Source organism: Centruroides vittatus, unplaced genomic scaffold, assembly GCF_030686945.1.
Source record: "Centruroides vittatus isolate TY-2023 unplaced genomic scaffold, ASM3068694v2 contig_1146, whole genome shotgun sequence".
NCBI lineage: Eukaryota > Metazoa > Arthropoda > Arachnida > Scorpiones > Buthidae > Centruroides > Centruroides vittatus.
In genome coordinates, this window is record NW_027120736.1 from 49,452 (window position 1) to 70,511 (window position 21,060).

The window sequence follows — 21,060 nt, forward strand, 5'->3', positions numbered from 1 at the left end:
TTCTCAATATCTAAAAATCTTCATTCAAATCTTTTTATATTTTCAACATGATGATGATAGCTTAAAGCTATCAAAAACATTTGTTTGTTACATTAAATTATCACAAATTTTGCTGGAGTTTTGATTTTATTGTTTTTTTTTATAAAATTAGTAGAAACTGATTAATATTAACTTCATAAAATGCTTGGAATATAGTGATGTAGAATTATTAATTAATAATAATTATGATTACGATTGTTTAAAGAAACTATAACCTTCAGTTATTTTCATGACCCATATTAAAGAAACAACTATCATCATCATTGTATATATATATATATATACACACATAGAATACTGACTAGAATGTAATTTTTTGTATTCATACCAAAATATACTAATTTACTTTGTTACAAATAAGAGACAAGTTGCTCCAAAATTTATTAGACGATCACCATTTACTCATTTAATCTTACATTAAACAGCGCTAATTCTCAGTGGATAAAAGGAGCCAAAATCCTGACAGGATAAGGATGACTTAAAGAAGATGTCGTAAGATTACCATACCAATTTTAAAGATTTTTTAACTTTATTGGTTTTTCTGTGTTTTTTAAAGGAACTTTTTAAAGAGTAGGCAGTTGCGTAGCCTAAAAAAAAAGGTCCAGCTGTCTATAATTTTGTTCTGGAACATCAGAGTAAATGGTGATCGTCTAATAAATTTTGGAGCGACTTGTCTCTTATTTGTAAAAAATATTTATTCATCCAACGGAAATTAAACAATACTAATTTACATTAAAGCCCAGTTTATTTTATTCTAAAATAAGACATGCAATTTTACTGCAGGAGTTTGATAAAATTAAACCAACCAGTTAAAATTTAAATTATAGCATGTCATTTAAACATGCTCAATAAATTCACTCCAAAATTATGCATTCACCTCTTCTTAGAATCAAATACATTACATTTACAAGCTTATAGTTCTTAATTGCCCTTTTCAAATGAAAGAGTATTCAATTTATATAACACAGCGATTGCATAAAATTATATTTTGAAATTTTAATTAACTAACCTGTGTCTGTCCTCTTTGGAAAAGAGCTGAGCCATGAAGAGGCCTAAATAAATCCACTGAACATGATATATCTCTGATGTCAGTCAGTTCTCTGCCATCACATCTTCATGATAAATAAATAATTCATAAGATCTCATATAAATTATATTTGGTTTTATTGAAGTGAAATCAATTTAGTGGGAATTCAATTATTCAAAACATTAAATAAATAATAATAATAATTAATAATTTTATTCATTAATTAAATTTTTATTATTACCTTCTTTCCTTTTCAAATATGAGATTACGAAAAATATCTTTAATAGCAGCATTAACAGCTCTAGATATTTCTTGGAGGTCTTTATCTGCATAACTCTCTATATTTGGAACATTTAAAGAAAATTATACTTCTAAAATTTAAAATTTTTATTATTAAAACAATTGCACACTTGCTTATATAACATTAAAAAGATAAATGTAAAATTATGTGCATAAATTAAGACCACCACCATTATTAAAAGTAAGGTGAATTCAATAACAAACATAAATATAATACATCTCAAAGCCCGATGATATATTAATAAACCAATTTCAATTCAATTTCAATTTTATTTGCTGCACAGAAAAGTACAACACCGGTACCGCAGAAAGCACAACCGGTAACAACGCGAGTACAAAAACATATCAAGAATACATATACAAAATAAAATACAAAATATAAAGTACAAATCCAAAATGTCAAAATGTAGTATAAGAATACGAAGATACAAAAAAATTTTTTTTTTAAAAGTACAGAAAACAAGTAAGGATATAAAATGAAGGTATAAAATATAATATACAAAGAGAATTTAAAATGCAAAATTACAAATGCAAAATACAGAAAATAATATATGATACATATTATACAAATAAAATTGGAATAAAAATATTATACAAATGTTAATATTCTATACATGGTTATGATATACAATATGCCTACAATAGCAGGAAAAACAGGAGCTGAGTGTAGCTGATGGGACATCGACCAAATGATGTGGTTCAGGGAAGAGAAGTGGCGGAACGATGAGTGACGAGGCTGTGGTACTGGGAGACCAGCTGGGCAAAGTGGGTGTAGGTGGTCTGATCATTGACCAGATCGTTGAGATTGCATGGCCATTGAATGCCTCTAGAATTAATGATGGTCTTTAAATGTAACCTTTCAGCTTCAAGCATAGGGCACTCAAAAATATAATGGTTGGCTCCATCCTGTATGTCACAGAGAGGACAGGTGTTGGTTGATTGATGGGCGAATCTATTCAGGTAGTTAAAGAAGTTTCCATGGTTGGTGTAGAACTGCGTGCTATGATGATTAATTTTAATCCACTTGTATTTGAATAAATCAGTGATGATGGGGAAGAATTTATTTGTGATAGAATGCCAGGCATTCCACGTGTTTTGCCAGTCGTGAAGAAGGTTGTTCCAGAGTAATTTCTTAAGGGTGGATTTGCTTATTTTATTGTAGGTGATAGAAATAGTAGTGTCTTTAGCTGCAGATTTTGCAAGAATGTCAGCCCTGTCGTTTCCAGGATTACCCTGGTGAGCACGGGTCCAGGTTAAGGAGTAGCTGTTGGAGGATGCCATTGCAGTTCGGTAGATGTCGGTAACCAGTCCGTGAGGGTGCTTGTTTTTAATGATGGTAATGGCAGCCTGGCTATCAGTAACAATATTAATTTTTTGACTTTTGTGATTATTGTCACACCAGTGGAGGGCAGAGTTGATGGCAAAGAGCTTGGCTTGGAAAGCGGAACAGTATTAATAAACCAACAAACGCCTAAATAATCAGGCTAATATACGGCTATAATCAAATAATAAATACAAACGAATTTGGTATAGAGATAAGCATTAGGCGCCATCTCATCTGGCGCCTAATGCTTATCTCTATACCAAATTCGTTTGTATTTATTATTTGATTATAGCCGTATATTAGCCTGATTATTTAGGCGTTTGTTGGTTTATCAATAACAAACAAATTTGACTGCACAGAATCAACTGTTGATGATGCAGCAAAACACAGGTTGGATTACTGATCAAAATATTCAAGTGCATTGCCTTGACAGGTAATCAGTATTGCCAAGTTGTTGGATTTCCACTAAATTTAGTAGGAGGAACAGTATTTCTTAATGGGAAATTTTGGAAGACTGATATTGTGTTATACGATACTGTATCTTTTTTAAGCAGCCTAAGATGACAAAACTAAGAATCTTTGATAGTATTGTATTCAAGCTCGTGTTGAAGTTTGGTCTCAATATCATGCTATGTTTAATGGGAAAGTGCTCAAATCCAGTGAAGAAAAAACAACTTGCTGATAACTAAATTATATGAATTCATATATATCGTTGGATTACTGGATGTGTCAAACTAGTAAACAGCCAGATTACTGAAATTGCACTGTATTTATACTTATTTTTTCATTTTCTAGACTTTGCAGAAAACTAAAAACATTTACCCTTCAATTTTTGATGAGTAGTGTACAACTATATAAAAAATATTTTTTAAATAAAAAACTAATAAAATGAAAGATATTCTAATTTACAATGTTACCAAAATTCTTTTGGTAACATTGTAAAATTGAAAGTTGAAATTCAGTAAAAAGAGGAAATAATTATAATCAAAAATGCATCAAAGAAGTTATGGTACATTGCTAATCATTAAACAATAGTTGAATTACTTTTTAAAAACAGTTTTTTAATCATTTATTATATTATTACATTATTAAACCTACTGGCAATTGTGGCAAATTTGTTGTACATTCTGCATAGCAAAATATCCCAAAAATACCAATTAGAACTGAATAAGAAATTTCATTTACAGTGTTTGTCCCATATTTTTTTGGCCAGATGATCAATAAAAGTTGTCAGACGGACCCAACCTCCTCATATAAATAACCTTGTTCTGTCTGTAGGAAACTTCAAGCATTTGTAAATTTGTTAAAATAAGAATAAAAAAATAAAAACGTCTTTAGTTTAAGCTCTAGTAACAACTACACAAATTATGTAATCTTATCAAGTGCCATCTATGGCAAGAAATGTAACTATTTTGGTACTAAAATTTTTATTACACAAAAAAAATCCCACTTATTTCTAAGCATTCCTGTAAAAACCACATCATCTTACTGTAAATAGTTTGCGAGTTATTAATTTTTTTAAATTTCTGTGACTTTTGAGTCACCCTGTACTTGAAATAGTTGCAAATATATAATTTACTTAAATTTATATTCCAAAATAGAAATTTAAAAGGTATTACAAGAAGTTCAAGCAATTCAACAATGTAATATATTTTTCTTGTTAAAATTATCTATATATAAATATGAATAATTACAATCTGTATTGTATAATTCAAAAAGTATCTTGGTAGAATATCTAAATTAACATTTAACTAATCAAATTCTGAAATTTAAACTTTTTTTTTACTCTTTTCACCCTACGGGTACTAAGAGGTCCATTTTAATTATATCCATCATAGATTCGGCCAAACCCACAACAGGAGGTGGCCAGATGGCAAGGAAAGAGGCCAACATATCTGGGACACATCACTCTTCCTAAAAATTCCCAGGCTTACTCGCCTGGATTCAATCCAGATTCCACACAAAGTGGTATGCTGATGCCCGAATTACATTATACGTCCGGTCATCAATCCTGAGACTACATTGGAATACTTTTATACCAACCTCTGATATAGAAAAATCATAATTAAACATTTTTTTCCTTTCATTTATACAATTTTTTAAGATGTTTTCATTCTTTAAGACAAGGAATTCATAAATTTTTGCATATAAAAAATGTATATATTTTTTTAAAGGAATATTAGAAATCTTTCTAATCAATAATTTCAATTTTCTCCTTCCATAAATATACTGTCATTTTTTAATACTTTTATTCATTACAGACATAAGACTATACCAATGGAATAGTCTTTTCCAGTTTTGAATTATTCATTATTTGATATAAAAGAGTTATGTGGTGGTTAAAGTTACTGTCAAGAATTATAGAGAATTAGTAGAGGCTAAAAAAAAATGATTAAGTATTACCTTTTAATTTTTCGACCACCTCTTGCCTAATTTCAAGTAAGGCAACATCTCTAGATACCTAAAAATCATAAATATTTTTTTGTAACTCCAAAATTTAAAGAAAGACAATATGATCCAAATTTTGCCCTTACTTTATCGAGTGAGTAGTCCGATAATATTTCTTTTACACGAATTTCACACAATCTAAAAATTAGATGTGTTTTACATAATTAATTAATTAGTGTTTTAAAAGAAATTTATAAATAAATATATTTAAAATATTAAGAAAATACTGAATATATATGGTAATTGCAAAAAAAATCTACTTATTAAACAAAAAAGAAACTAATAGCAATTTTACAGGCTATTTAAATTAATTATTACGAAAAAACATATGAATCATGCAAAATTATTTTTATGCAAATGTAAATAAGTATGATCTGGATATGAATTCATTTATAAATGTTTTTAATAAAAATTTGTTGTTTGGATATTTGGTGAGTTTGGTGATTTGCTTTTTGTCCTTATATTGCTATATGAATCTATGAGCACTAAGTTTTGGCTCTGTGGAGGATATATCGCATGCTATTGTTGTCGTCAGAGTAATCACACAGAAATGGGTTACATTATCGTGGATTTTGATCATTTCTAAATATTCACATAATTTGTATTTTGTAGAATTTCTTCCAGTTTTTAATATTTTTAATGAATCTTTATTAATATTGCAATTATGATATACTCAATATTTAGCAACAGCAAAGTTTCTAGGTTGTATTTTATAGCATTGACGTGTTCTTTAAATTGTATTTTTAATTTTCTTTTGGTTTCACCAACGTGCGATTACAACTACAAGAAAACTTATAAGCCACATTGTTTTTCTCCGAACTGTTGATAATAGTATTATTGTTGATTAACCTTTTTTGGATAGTATTTGAGTGGACAGGTACAATACAGTGATACCTCAGTTTTCATCGATAATCCGTCCAAAATAATCAGCTCTGGAAACTTTCTGCACGGGGTAATGCTCACACAATGAGAAACAATGCAACACTGAGCATGAAATGTGTGGGTTGTCCTTTGTTTTCAGAGAGGTCGCATGGGTATGCCAATGAAATCTGAGACAACCGATGAAAACAGAGAGAAATTTTTCACAGAAAACCAAAACCGACAATAAGTGAAGTCAACAAAAACAAAGATATTACTGTACATATATTAAATTGTTTAAATTTATTTTGATTTTTTCAAAAACATTTTTGACATACAGAACTTTATAGGATTTTGCTGGAAAAATAACATTTTGGACTTTGTTTGGTATTCTATTATCTAATTTACGTAACCATTTTAATAAGGTGGTTTTGGGGTAATTATTTAACAAAAGTAGTTTGATAATTTCATTTATTTCAAAATTTTGATCTACGACATCTGTAGTTCTATTTTTAATTTTATCGATAAACAAGTTGAATGTGTTTTATATACCATCATTACGATAAACCTATGTTCACCCATTTCTGTGTGATTATTCCGACAATGACAATAATGTGTGATAAGTCCTCCATAGAGCCAAAACTTAGTGCTCACAATTCACGTATTGGTGAGTGTTATGATGTTATCTATTATCTAAATAACTGATATTTTAACTATGTAGTGATCAGAGCATAAATTCATGTCAAGATTTAATATGTACATCTAATGTAAAGATTTAGAAATTAAATGATCAAAATTTATTTTTGTAACTACATTCATAGCTATAGTTTGATAGAATTCATCTATCAAAAAAATTTTGATGAAGATAGATTTAAGCAAATTATAGTTAATTATTCTTCTCACTAATTTCAACATAGCTCATCTTTTACTTCTTATCTGTATTAAGGACCAGTTGCAATAGTTTTACTCTAAAGTTTAAATGCTCCTTGATCTACAGAATTACCCTTGACACATTACATAAGTGCCTACATTTGGGGTAAACTGCCAACTAAGTTAACCAGCCAATTTTGGGCTGTTAAAATTTGTTCTGTAGATAAACAAGATAAACAAAGAAAAAAGAAACAAGATGACTTATATTAGTTTTAATTTTAATGCAAGATGATTTTTATTCAGATTATTTAACTAAATTTTTTCCTAATATTGACAGAATACTTCTGAAAGATCAGATCCTATAATATTGCATAATGACTGTAAATTTCAAAAGTCAATTTCAATTTAAAAAGCATGAGTTTTTACTTTAATCGTTAGAATTATTAATTTATTTCCCATTATAAAAGACATATATTCAAATGCTGTACATCAGTTGTTTACAGTTGTTCTTGGTAATACTGCACATGCAGGAAAAATTTCTGATTAATTGGCTGATAGCTATCTGCTGAATCAAATCTGAGGAATAAATTATGCAACAAGTATAATTTATTCTACAGACAGTTATTCTGTAGTTTAAACAATATCTAATGCAATCAGCAAATAAAATAGTTCAGAAAATATTTTCTGAAATCTTTCATCAAAAAATAAATAAATACTATAACAACAAATAAGTTTTCTTTCTAACTTATTAATATCTTTTATTGTATAATATGGAATGGCATTTACATAAATGCTAACAAATATTTAAAACAAATAAGAAAAATTCCAGCAACGAGTTGCTTAACTTTCCTAGCAACATTTGATGGCAGCATCTGTTATCATATTTTATTAAAAAAACATTATATATTTTTAACTATTATAAAATGGCAAAAAGCTTAATTTTAAGGGCAGGGAGGGGTTTTATAAAAAGTTGTAAACGCTAATAACGAGTAAAATTGTCATTAAGTCCGACCCTACTCAAGATACACACGGCCCCCTATATCTCCCATCCCCAACCTTTAATTATCAAAATTTAATAGTATTGATTTCCTGAATAAGCAAACCTACCTGCAAAATTTCAGAAATATTTGACAAAAAGCACTAGAGTTATGCTTCAAAGAGGGTAAACAAAATTGTGCCCCACACAAACACCTATACATACAGAAAAAACGCCCTAATTTTATTGCATATTTCAACATTTCAAGGTGCCCTTAGTCCAAAAATGTAAAAATCTTGGGGGGGGAGTCATTTTTTGATGGATTGCCATACTTCCTCCATTATATCAGGTCAGTCCATAAGTCCATGCACATTTTTATGACCTTGAGAAAAATCTTGTTTTGCTGTTAAAAATGTCAGTCTAATGTGATAATTTTTACAGCTGAAGTGTTAAATTGGATCTCATTCATATAATACTGTTCAGAATTCTGAACATTTCAGTTGTTTATTTTCGTTAAAATGGAAGTAACCGACGAATATAAAAGACATGTTTTATACTTTTTATTTTTAAGTGGTGAGAATGCTACAAATGCAGCCAAAAAAATAAATACTGTACATAATCAAATCATAATTAGTGGAAGGACTGCACAGAAGTGGTTTGAAAGATTTAGAAACAATGATTTTAGTGTGGAGGATAAGGCTCGTACTGGAAGACCCGTTGACTTTAATGATGATGCTCTCTCTGCACTAGTTAAAGCAGAACGATCTTTAACAGTTGATGAAATTGTGGAACGTTTAAATTCATCCCACGGAACTGTTCATAGACACCTACAACAAATCGGAAAAGTTTCAAAGCTAGGAAAATGGATACCACATGAACTGTCAATAGCTAACCGACAACAACGTGTAAACATTTGCATGTCTCTTTTATCCCGTATTGCTTTAGAACCTTTTCTTGATAGGCTGGTTACTGGAGACGAAAAATGGATCCTCTATAATAATGTGACGAGAAAAAGACAATGGATGGATCGCGACAAGCAGCCAAAACCGACTGTAAAAGGTGGGTTGCATCCAACAAAAATTCTTTTGTCTGTTTGGTGGGATATGTCAGGTGTTTGAGCTGTTAGAACCTAATCAAACAATTACAGCTCAAATGTATTGTGAGCAATTAGAGCATTTAAATGAAAAATTGAAAAAAAAATCGACCGTCGTTAGTGAACAGAAAGCAGGTTCTCTTGCAGCATAACAATGCCAGACCACACGCTGCAAAAATAACTGTACAGAAACTTGAAAGCTACAACTGAGAAATTTTACCTCATCCACCATATTTGCCAGATATTGCTCCCAGTGATTAGCATCTTTTTTGCAGTTTGCAGAATTTTTTAAAAGGGAAAACTTTTGAGGATGAGAACAATGTAAAAAAGGCTATTTCTGAATATTTTGATTCAAAACCGAAATCATTTTACGAAGACGGGATTAAAAAGCTACCATCAAGATGGAAAGAAATTGTACAAAATAATGGTGAATACATTATAGATTGAAATAAAATTTAATTAAAATTTTTTGCTGCTTTTTTTGTAGATAAAAATATGCATGAACTTATGGACTGACCTGGTATATAACAGTAGGAAAAATAAAAATGGTAAATTGTTTTTTTTTTTTTATATTACAGTAGAGCGTCAAAAAGTGGAACCAATTGGCGACTGGGGTCCTTCCAGTTAATGATTTGTTCCAGTTTCCGACTTTGTACGAAAAAAATACATTAACCTGTCCGATGTTCAAATTTTTCTCCGTTGCGTATCGCTTCCTGTTGAATTTTTCTCCGTTGCGTGTCGCTTCGTGTTGAATTTTCGTCGATTTTAAGCCTAACGAAAATTTTTATAATAATCATCGAGGCTATCGTATCGTTAAAAATTATTTCTGCATTTTGTACAAACAAAATAAATATATTAAAGAATATAAAAAACATGAAAATTATACTTTAGAAGTAAATTTAGTATCAAAAACATTCGATTCAGCACGACACAGTCCGACTGAAAATCATTCCACTTTCCGGCCATTCCACTTACCGACGTTCCACTTATCGACGCTCTACTGTAATATAATTATTTTGCTGATTTAATGAATTACACTTCACAGAAAAAATTCAAGTTCATGAAAAATAATAGCAAGGTTGAGGCCAAAGTTTTAAACACAAAAATGTGTACGTCAGACGTTCGGTGCCACTTTCCTGTAAGCCTAGAAGTTTGACAATGCCGTTTGGAATGTCAAGCATGATTCCACTGACTTTCCAAACACCATTGTCAAACTTCTACGCTTACAGGAAAGTGGCGGCAAACGTCCAACGTACACGTTTTCGCATTTAAAACTTCGGCCTCAACCTCGCTAATGTTTTTCTATGAATCTCTAAGATGAATGAGATATTAAAATTTACGTTGCAAAAACAAACTAATTTAATTAAAATTCATTATGAAATTAGTACAAATTTCAATGCAATAAAATGTAATGACCACTACTAAATCTAATGTACTAATAATTAATTTTTACATTAAACAATTAAAATAAATTAGTTTCAAAGTACAGCAGCACCCTGATTATCTGAGCCCTAATTAACTAAGGTTCTGCATTATCCAAAGTAAACCTGTGAGTGAGTACACTACTTTTCTTCTATGATAATTCATAGAAGAAAGTTTAAAACGATAACCTGTATTACAAAATGATTTGTTTCTGTAATTTTTTATCATTTGACTCCAATGTGAAACAAAATATTAAAATATAACTAATAATACAGTAACACACAATTTTATTCTTAAAACTATTATACTGTACATATTAACTGTATAATAGTGTTATTCTTGTACATCATTAAATTTACTAAGGTATAAAAGGAGGCTTAAAAGTGATATGTAACATAAACCTTTTATATTTTTAACTTTTAATCCAAAATGGCTGTAGCCGTCTGTTTTTATCCGAGTTTTGGTTATCCGAGGTAGTGTCGATTCACATTACTTTGGATAATTGGGATTCTACTGTATCTAGTAATCATAATCATTTATATTCAAAATTAATCTAGAACAGGGGTCACCAAAACACAACGGGCCAGATAACTGAGATAATGACAAGTGCAGGCCACATAACTATTTTGTTCAATACAGTACAATGAATACACAAAAAATAAAGACAACCAACATATTTATTTATCAATACACAAACATGATAACTACAGCAAGCTCGTAAACACTTTTCTTAGAAACTTCGTTACACAAAAAGCGCTCTGATATCCAAAGTCGCAAAAAGTGGCCGAATTTTTTATTTCACTGATTTTCCTAAAAATTATATTACTGTCAGATGCAAAGTTGGATCAGACCAATTTTGATATTTTTACTGAAACTTATTTTAATTTTTTCTACATAGCAAGTTCATCCACAATCTATATTTCCATATAAATTTTTATATTTTAGCTCATTTGTGGCAGTGTGGCAGTATGCCAGATGAGCTGACCTCGCGGGCCAGATCTAGTCTGCAGGCCATAGTTTGGTAACCCCTGATCTAAAATATCTACTTTGTCAGGATCATAGCCATAGCCATGCGAAAAGAAGAAAAACTTTTGAAGAAAAACACCAAACATAATAATCTTTCATTAACTTTTATTCCATTTGTAAATCTTTGCCAAAAAATGGAAAAAGTTTCATCAAAATTATCCTTAAAGAGAAAAGACGTTTCGTAATAACCAGAAATGAACAAATGAAGCGGAAAATAGTATGATCAACATAAAATGTTCTTTTAATTATTTAAATAATTAAATATCTAATATTTCTTTATTCAATAGTTATCTGTAAAACTCATTAAATTACTCAGAAAAATTAAAGTTTTACTTTCAAAAATTTATTTTGTTCTATAGAGATTTCTTTCAGTTATTCATCAGTATGCTGAAGTAAACGCTATATTTCTTGAAATTAATTAATTATATTATATTGGTAAAATGCTTTAAAAATTAATTCTAGGAATATTAAAATATTGTGCTAAAATAAATTTTTTTACACACATCTATAAATGAATTCATATATCATATTAGATTTACAAGATATACACCTATATAAATGTTTATGATTGTTAAAACTCATACTGAGAAAATTAAAATTTAAAATTACATACGATTTAGTTGCCTCAACGAGTTCTGGCAAAGGAACAAAATAATTCTCAACTTCTCTTTTACTTTTGCCACACTCTTTCTGAAGTTGTAATATACCATTTACAATATGTTGAGTTTCTTTTACACCTTGTTTAATAGCTTTTAATAAATCCTGTTGAAGTATATTCTCAGCTGAAGCTTCCAACATTACTGAAAATTTAATTATCAAAATGAAAGAATTTGTTAACTTTTTTATACGTATTAAAAATAAATACATTAGGAAATAATAACGTTAAAATCAATATAACTTGTACTCTCATTCATTATAACCTTAATGAGGAAAATATTTTGTTCAATGGGAAATGAATTAGAAATTAGAAAACAAACTTTATTTATAATGTAGAAATTCCTCATTACAAGGGGTACCATGATACAAAATACCTTTAAATATAGTACAGTGGGTGATCAGTTAACGAACATAATCCGTTCCAAGACTTTGTTTGCTATCCAAATTGTTCGTTAACCGATTATCAATTTACAATAGGTTTTTATGTGAATTTAATTAATTCGTTCTAGAGACCCCAAAAATAAAAAATATATACTTTCTTACTACATTTATTTATAGGTAATAATAAAAATATATATATACACAGTCTTGCATTTTTATTAGTCATGTTTTTCCTGTTTGTGGTTGTTAAAGAATCTGTCCAATGTCAATTGCTTTTCTGTTGTCTTCAGAATTTTTCAGAAGTAATTAATAGCATTGTAATTGTAGAGATCCCTAAGCCTACTAACCTCAACCTGGTTTGGATACCATTCTAAGACTGTTGTTTTGACATCCTCCCACTTCTTCAAAACATGTTTAATAGCAGATATCAGCATTAATCCTGGGACGTCTTTGGCTGGTGTAGCGACGTCTATCGCATACACCAGCCAAAGATGTCCCAGCATTTTTGCTGTACTAAGAATAATAAACATGTTTTCTCACTCTGTTCATATCCTTCCTTTCTTTGTTTTGTGTCTTCACTACCACACCAGGAAAGCGCTTCCGACCATGCATTGCTATGTGATTTCCCATCATCTAGATGTACTCTATCTCTCCTGAAAGTTTGTAACTGCTGTACTGATACACCCTGTATGTATGTATGTATGTATGTATATGTGTGTGTGTGTGTGTGTGTGTGTGTGTGTGTGTAGATGAATGCATGTGTAGGTGTTTTTTAAAATTAATTAACCTAAAATATCAAAATTACTTTAATATGTAATAATAAAATTTTAATAAAATTTAATTACTAATTCTCTTACCAACTTGATTATGTTCAGCTCCAGTTACTATAAGATTTAATGTGCTTTCAGTTATTTCTCTACGTGATGGATTGATTATAATTTCATCATTGATCATTCCAACTCGTACAGCACCAATGGGACCACTCCATGGAATGTCAGAAAGTGCCAAAGCAGCAGAAGCTACATTATATTAAATTATTATAATTTATATAATTACATAAAAATTATATTCTTTATTTATTATTCAATTTATATATCATCTTTCTAATAACACAATAAATAAATAAATATAATTTCTTAAATTCATTAAAATAAACTGCTTATTGATGATAAAGTTTTGTTAATTTAACTTAAAGTTTTACCTGCATTTATACTAACAACATCAGGATCATTACATCCATCGACTGCTAGAAGATTGCACGTCACCTAGAAAAAAATAAAAATCTAATTTTATCATATAAACAAGTTTATGAATTTTATACAAATTTGTTCTGAATATTTTTCTTAACACTAAATAACAATTCTAACAAGATAAAATAAATATTAAACATAATTACTTCATATTATATTTAAAATCATTAATCACAGATATGTTTTCCTTTAACTGAATGGTATTATTTGTTACTATTTCAGTTGAAACAGTAATTATATCTTAAAATATTGTGTCTACTATTTAACATCTTCCTAAAATTCTTCTACACTTTCTTTTTCTAGACAGTTAAGTTTCATAAATTGATTCCTACGAAGAAAACGAATTGCAGTTTTACACAAATTTTCAATAGAATGTCTTACAACCAATAACGTTAATAATCAGATCAATTTTTCCCATGTGTTAGGTCCATATTTTGTAGTCAAATAAATTTTTCAGAAAATTAATACAAATGATAGCAAAAGGCTGCTAACTGTTAAAGAAAGCTGGCACAGTTTTTGATGTAATTGCTTAGTCATTTGTAACAATCTTACATTGAAAAAAAATTTGATTAAAAGATTACTTTTTAAATCTTTCTAAAAGCATTTCATCTTGTTACAGGTCAATTTATTAACTGCATGTTTTATTATTCTTATAAAACTGATATTAGTATTGCTATGAATAAAGAAATAATTCATTCAATAAATATATCAAAATTAAAATGACTTAATTTTCAATACTATTTTGTTTCAAGCTATCAAACTTAATCATTTTGAGATTTCTCAAAACTTTACATTATCTAAAAGTTTTTTCAAAATAAATTCATTTGAATCAATACAAAATACATAAATTTAAAATGCTAAAATTTCATACAAATAATTTTTCTTCTATGAAAATTACTCCAGCATCTGACTGGCTTCATTGATTGTCTGAATCTGATACTTGCATTCTTACGATATCCTTACGGTATCCTGAAATTTTAGGTAACATCAGTCTACTTTCAATGTAGGTTATTATGTTGTCTTTTTTAATAGTCTACATTTTATAGCATTTTTATCTAATAGAGTTGATATTTTATTATTTTAAACTTAGGCACTTTCAAAGGCAAATGCCATGACATTGGTCCTTACTCTTCCAAACTACAGATATATTCTTTCTACATTTGAATGTAGATCAGATAATTTTTTTTCATACTATTTCTGAATAATACTTGATATTTTATCATCAGGCATTATGCCTAGTTTCATTTCAATAAAAACTGAGCTATAAAATCCTCACAGTCTTAAGAATTTTTCGTATATCAAAAGTCAGTACACACCATAATGGTATTACATATTGATATGTTATTTTTACAATGTTCTATATTGATTAAACAATAAAGTAAAATGTCTTAAATAATAACAAAAATTTAATCTTAATCTTCCGAAACCACGTTTTCTTAATTTTTTCTTTGATTCGCAAACACAAGTCATGTTTCCACGACTTGTGTTTGTGAATCACGCAAAAAGAATTATTAACTTAATACATTAGAATAACTTTTCAATATTGAGTTATATTATAAAAAAGAATTTATGTATAACCTCTTGATGTTTAGTTGACTGAGGAGGGGCAGTTATTGTTAAAAAACATGCTATCGCACTTGTAACTCGTATTAACTAAATAACGACGGAATACTGCCAAGTGTTGAAATGGAAACACGACTTGTGTTTGTGAATCAAAGAATAAATTTGATCATCATTTGAAACAAAAACTTCAAAAATTATTAATCTAATTCAACAATCACACTGCATAATTCAATGATTAGCCTATAACAAGAGATTAATGATAAATTTTGTTTATGCAATAAATGTTGTCAATATTACTTCATAAATCATTACATAAAATGCAATTTTTTCACTGATAATAAATTTTTTTATTTGAGACACATTTCAGAGATTATAATTTAAATTTTAAAATTTTTTATAAAATATTATTAATTAATTCTATTCTATTTTATCATAATTTGTCATGAACTTACTTATAACTACTCAAATATATTATAAACAAATATTTTTGAGTTATCACATTTTTAAATATATATATATGCTCCAAAAATTCAATAATTAATTGTTATTTTAATCAAAATTTTAAAAATATACATAAAATTCATACCTGTGTTTCATAAAAGTAACCTTCTGGAAATAAAGGCCTTATGGATCTATCTGCAAAATTTATATAATTGATTTTTAAATTTAAAATGAATAACAAAATACGGAGCTTCCCTACTTATGAACATTCAACCTACAAACTTTCAGACTTATGAACAATTTGACCATATGTCTAAAATTTAAATTTCGCACGGATTCTAAAGTTCTCTTGCCACTCATAGGACGGTATTGAAGTCGGTCTTTGGCCAGTAAAAAATAATAAATTTTTAATAAATAATTAATGTGGACTTATTTCTATTGCATATCATCCATTTTTCATTTCTGCGAGAATTCTGAGATTTTGTTCCACTAGTGGGCATTAAAGTTAGAGTAATGGCATTTTTTGCTATTGTTTGCAGTTTTTATAAACTTTTACAATTAGTGCTTCAAAAATGCATCCAAAATGTAATAGTAAATCTAGCAGTGGAAATAAATGCAAGAATTGTCACTCAATTATCACGACAACTAAATTGGACATTATAAAACTAAGTGTGTTAGGGTATAAATAACTGCATTTGAAACACCTGCCACTAAGCAGTAGCAAGCAGGTAAACAAGCGTAACATATTATATTAGTACATTGAAGGATCAAACTTTAATAATAAATGGTTATTCTGTGTACAAGTATACTTTCTAAGTTAGTTTTCAACTTACAACAAAACCTCGAGAACCTAACCTGTTCATAAGTAGAGAAGTATCTGTATTTCTTATGAGCATAATGTAATTATTTTTTTAAAAACAAAATTTAATAAGCATTTTAAATCAAAAAGTTCAAAAGAAACTATTCTGAATACTTATTAACTCTAAATTCCTACATACTTTTTAAAGTGAATTTTTATATTGTATATATACGAACACTTCTAAATACATCCAAAAATCTTGGTACAATTGGATGTATCTATACCAGTGTTTCCCAATCTATGAGCTGCAAGAGTGCCTCAGATGTGTCACGAATATATTAAGCATCTTTGAGAATTTTGAATAAGCTCTTTTTAATTTCATTTATCTTTTATCTTTTAACTGCCGGCCAACCAAAGGGAGAAGAAGGTATTCACTAAAATGCCAACTGTTACAAAATTTACAGCACCAGCATACTCCCCATAAAAGTTGTGCACGTCTATGTATATGCCAGCATACTAACTCTATTACAGCTTACCAGCTTACTAACTCTTTACACATTAATTCAAATACTCTTTTTATTTTCATGTTTGTAAAATTTGTCTCAGTAAGTTTAACTTCTGTATTATCAAAATTTTTTAAAATCAACTGTAATTCATTTTAAATTATAATCATTTTTATTTTAAAAATTATGGTGTGTCGCAGGAATCTTATTTAATTCAAAGTGTCTCGCTAATGTAAAAAGTTTGGGAAACACTGATCTATACTAAAAAATCATATCATCATCCTAATTCTAGCTTTTGTAACTTTATTTTTTTTCCCCCAGGAATATAAAGACAGTATTTTCTATACATTTCAATACAAAAAATTAATTCTTATTGCCAAAAAATTAAAGTTTAATTATTAAAACTGTTACTAGAGTTATAGTCTTGCCTTTAAAATATTACTTTCAACTTCATACTTCAGTATCAATTTTAAAAATATCATTGAAAAATTAACTATTATTAATAACATTATTTTCTATGTTACAAATAAAAAAGAATAAATAATGCATATTGAAGTAAATTTAAAGAAATTCTATATTTTCTGCCATATAAAATTCATTTTTCAAAATTTCCAAAAATTTGCTTCAAAAAATTTGTCATATTATCTTATATGGCAGGAAATATGATAAACTGTAATCTTAATATATGTTAATGAAATTTTATTTAACTTAATAAATATTGTTTTAATTCTTAATAAAATGTTAATATTGATAAATAATTGTTTAAAACCTTAAACAAAATCTTAAAATAAATTATGGATTAATCATAATTTATTGTATTATCTGTTATGTCTTATTTTTTTACACTGTATATTATCTATATATACACACAAAAAAGACATAAAATGAAATAAATCATTTTATCTGAATATTGTATCTTTTTTTTATTTTAATTCTTTGTCTTTTAATTAAAAAAGGGTTAAAATAATGTAAAGTTAATTTCTAAAATATAATTTGCAAATTTTAAAATATTTAAAATAAATGTATATATATTTTTTATAGCTTCAAACTAATTGTTCTAATGCAAAATTTTAAAAACACATTATCATACCAATAGCTCTACTAGTTAAAATTTCTTTTTCAGTTGGTCCTAATTCTCGTCTTAAAAAATTTGTTGGAATTCTTCCAGCAGCTGCCGTCTTCTGTCGATAATCTACCTAAATAACATTTCAAAGTTATCATTAATTAACAGAAAACTGTTTTATATTATTAATTATAACTTTATGATAACAAAAATCTAATTACTCTATATAAATTATGCAGGAATAATTTTTAAATTTTTTATGTGTAATAATAATATATATATTATTACGCATAAAAAATTGTATTAAATAATACAGTAGAGCGTTGTTTATCCAAATCAATTGGGGACTGGGGTTGTTTGGATAACTGATTATTTCGGATAACCGATTATGTACGAAAAAATACATTAACCTATCCGATGTTGAAATTTTTCTCCATTGCGTGTCGCTTCGTGTTGAATTTTCGTTGATTTTAAGCCTAACGAAAATTTTTATAATAATCATCGAGGCTATTGTATCGTTAAAAATTATTTCTTTATTTTGTACTGTACAAACAAAATAAATATATTGAAAAATATAAAAACAAAAAAATTATACTTTAGAAGTTAATCTAGTGTCAAAAACGTTCGATCCAGCACGACACAGTCCGACTGGAAAGCTTTTGGTTAACCGGCTTTCGGATAAATGACGCTCTACTGTAATTTAAAAATTTTATTAATAATAATATATATATTATTATTAATATAATATATATTATATATTATTATTATGCTGTAAATGTCATATTCAGCTGATACTGCTGTCAAGTGCTATGCCAGACTGAAGTCAAAGCATAGCTACCCAAACAAGTGTAACAATTAAACTGTTATTGATGTGTGTGTCAACATCTATAAACTTCCTAACAATGTGACATGTGTTCAATATTGCAGCTTTCTGTAGTGCCAAGTGTATGTTTTTACTCAGGTTTAATGTTTCTAGACTTTTGTGTAGTGTACGTGGTATAACATCAGTAGAAGAGAGGACAACAGATACAATAAATACCTTATCCATCCTCCATATCTGTCTTATTTCTTGAGCAAGTGGAGTGTACTTGTTCATTTTTTTTATTGTGGGCAATTTTTGTTATGAGTGTTTGGAACAGAGATGTCTATTATATAAGTGATCTTACTGCATTTGTCGACGAGAGTGATGTCAGGTCTATTGTGATGAATTGTTTTATCTGTGATTATGGCTCTGTCATAGTATATTTTGTGTGTCATTTTCTAATACTGTCTGTGGCGTACATTTCTAGTATGGGTATCTGTATGTTTAATAATCTGTTTGTGTGCAAGCTCTTCATGTATTATATTTGCTACTTAATTATGGCTATGTAAATAATCTGTTTCTGCTAAGAGCTTGCAACCAGGAGTTATATGTTGTATTGTTTCTGGTAGAATGTGGCATTTTCTGCAAGAGTCATTTGTTAGTGATGTATCTTTCAAGATGTTTTTTGTATAGTTTTTAGTCCTGAGCTAGGTCTTAGGCATGCCTGCCATGAAGGTGCCAAGTCACTGCCACCTTCTTTACAAGGAAGAGTAAATCTTTCTACAGATAATTTTGGGTGATATTGTTTATGCTTAGTAAGTGTAGTTCTTGTTTTCCTTTGGAATTGTTCAAGATCTGTGTGAGTCCAATGTATAATTCCAAATGAATATGTGAGTACTGGGACGACATATGTGTTTATTGCTTTAATTGTGTGTTTTGCATTTAACTGTGTTCTGAGAATAGCATTTAACCTACTTTGGTATCTTTAATTAATCTTTGCATTATTTGTGTATGTTCTGTTAGTTTGGCCTGTTGGAATCCTAAATACTTGTAGAACTCGCCCTCTTCCATGGATTCAATAACGTCTCCATTTCTAAGTGCAAAATCTCCTTTCTTCAGGACTTCTTTTTCTATGTGAAGTGTTTTGCATTTGTCTAGACCAAACTCCATTTGTATGTCCTTGGTGTATGTAGGAGTTGATAAAGTTGTTTTTGTGTGGATGCATAAAGTTTATGTCATCCATGTACATGAGATGTGACAGTGTAAACTGTATTGTTTCTTCATGTCTGATATTGTAACCATATTGCATGTTGTTTAACATGTTGGATAATGGGTTTAAGGCTAGGCAGAACTAGAGAGGACTCAAGGAATCTCCTTGAAAAATTCCTCGCCTAATAAATATTTGGTTTGTTATGAATCCTGAGATGTAATGTTGTTCTCCAGTGCTGCATAGTGTTTTAGAAGAATGCAATGAGTGATGGATGTATTTTGTACATGTGTAGAATATGTAGCAGACAACTGCATGGAATACTGACGAATGCTTTTCTGTAGTCATGTATGCTGTGTGTATGTTTCTGTGTTGTTTGTGTGCTCGCCATAGAATGACTGAATCTATGAGTAACTGTTCTTTGCATCCACTGTGATTTCTACAACAACCTTTTTGTTCAATTATACAAGTGCTAAGGTGGCTTTTCTTTTATTCAACCAATCAACCTAATTTACCTACACTTGAATCATCATGCCATCACAGTTTAATAATATTTCTTTTCATATCCTGCAATATGAATGTAATGTATATACTTAAAAACAGTTTACTTTTTATTTATAGTTTGACAATAATTACCTGACATGTTCAGCAAATATTTATTTTTATAGTAAATTAGTCAAAATTTAATTTTTTTAAATGTTATATAATCTAAAATGACTTTTTAGATTATATTACTAATTATAAAAGCAAAATTTTTCAAATGTTTTAAATAAGAATTCAACATATAAAACTTACTGTTAATGGTAAGAATGTTGCTGCTGTAGATTTAGTTTTACTCACAGCTGTCACCATAACTGAAGTGTCACCAACTTGAGCTACGGCACAACCGTCACTGAATCGAGCGAGTTTTCCCGTACTAATTCTTAGTGGAATTCTAATTAAACAATAAAACACACAGATTTTATCTTATATTTTGTTATATTTTTGAAAATATATAATGGATATATAATA

At 28.6% G+C, this 21,060-nt stretch overlaps 1 protein-coding gene across 2 annotated transcripts in view; it reads right to left on the reverse strand.

The window, feature by feature from the left end:
- PNPase (polyribonucleotide nucleotidyltransferase 1) overlaps positions 1–21,060 on the reverse strand; it is a 40,342-nt gene that overhangs the window by 15,866 nt on the left and 3,416 nt on the right. The window contains exons 2-11 of one of the 2 annotated variants that reach the window (XM_067274082.1): positions 20,845–20,983; positions 18,068–18,173; positions 15,821–15,870; positions 13,623–13,686; positions 13,279–13,440; positions 11,997–12,183; positions 5,225–5,276; positions 5,094–5,151; positions 1,308–1,404; positions 1,049–1,151 (exon numbers count right to left, since the gene is read on the reverse strand). In XM_067274082.1, the coding sequence (XP_067130183.1) occupies positions 1,049–1,151; positions 1,308–1,404; positions 5,094–5,151; positions 5,225–5,276; positions 11,997–12,183; positions 13,279–13,440; positions 13,623–13,686; positions 15,821–15,870; positions 18,068–18,173; positions 20,845–20,983 (1,018 nt within the window). Of the gene's footprint in view, positions 1–1,048; positions 1,152–1,307; positions 1,405–5,093; positions 5,152–5,224; positions 5,277–11,996; positions 12,184–13,278; positions 13,441–13,610; positions 13,687–15,820; positions 15,871–18,067; positions 18,174–20,844; positions 20,984–21,060 lie in introns of both variants that reach the window. The other variant, XM_067274075.1, reaches the window with a different exon arrangement.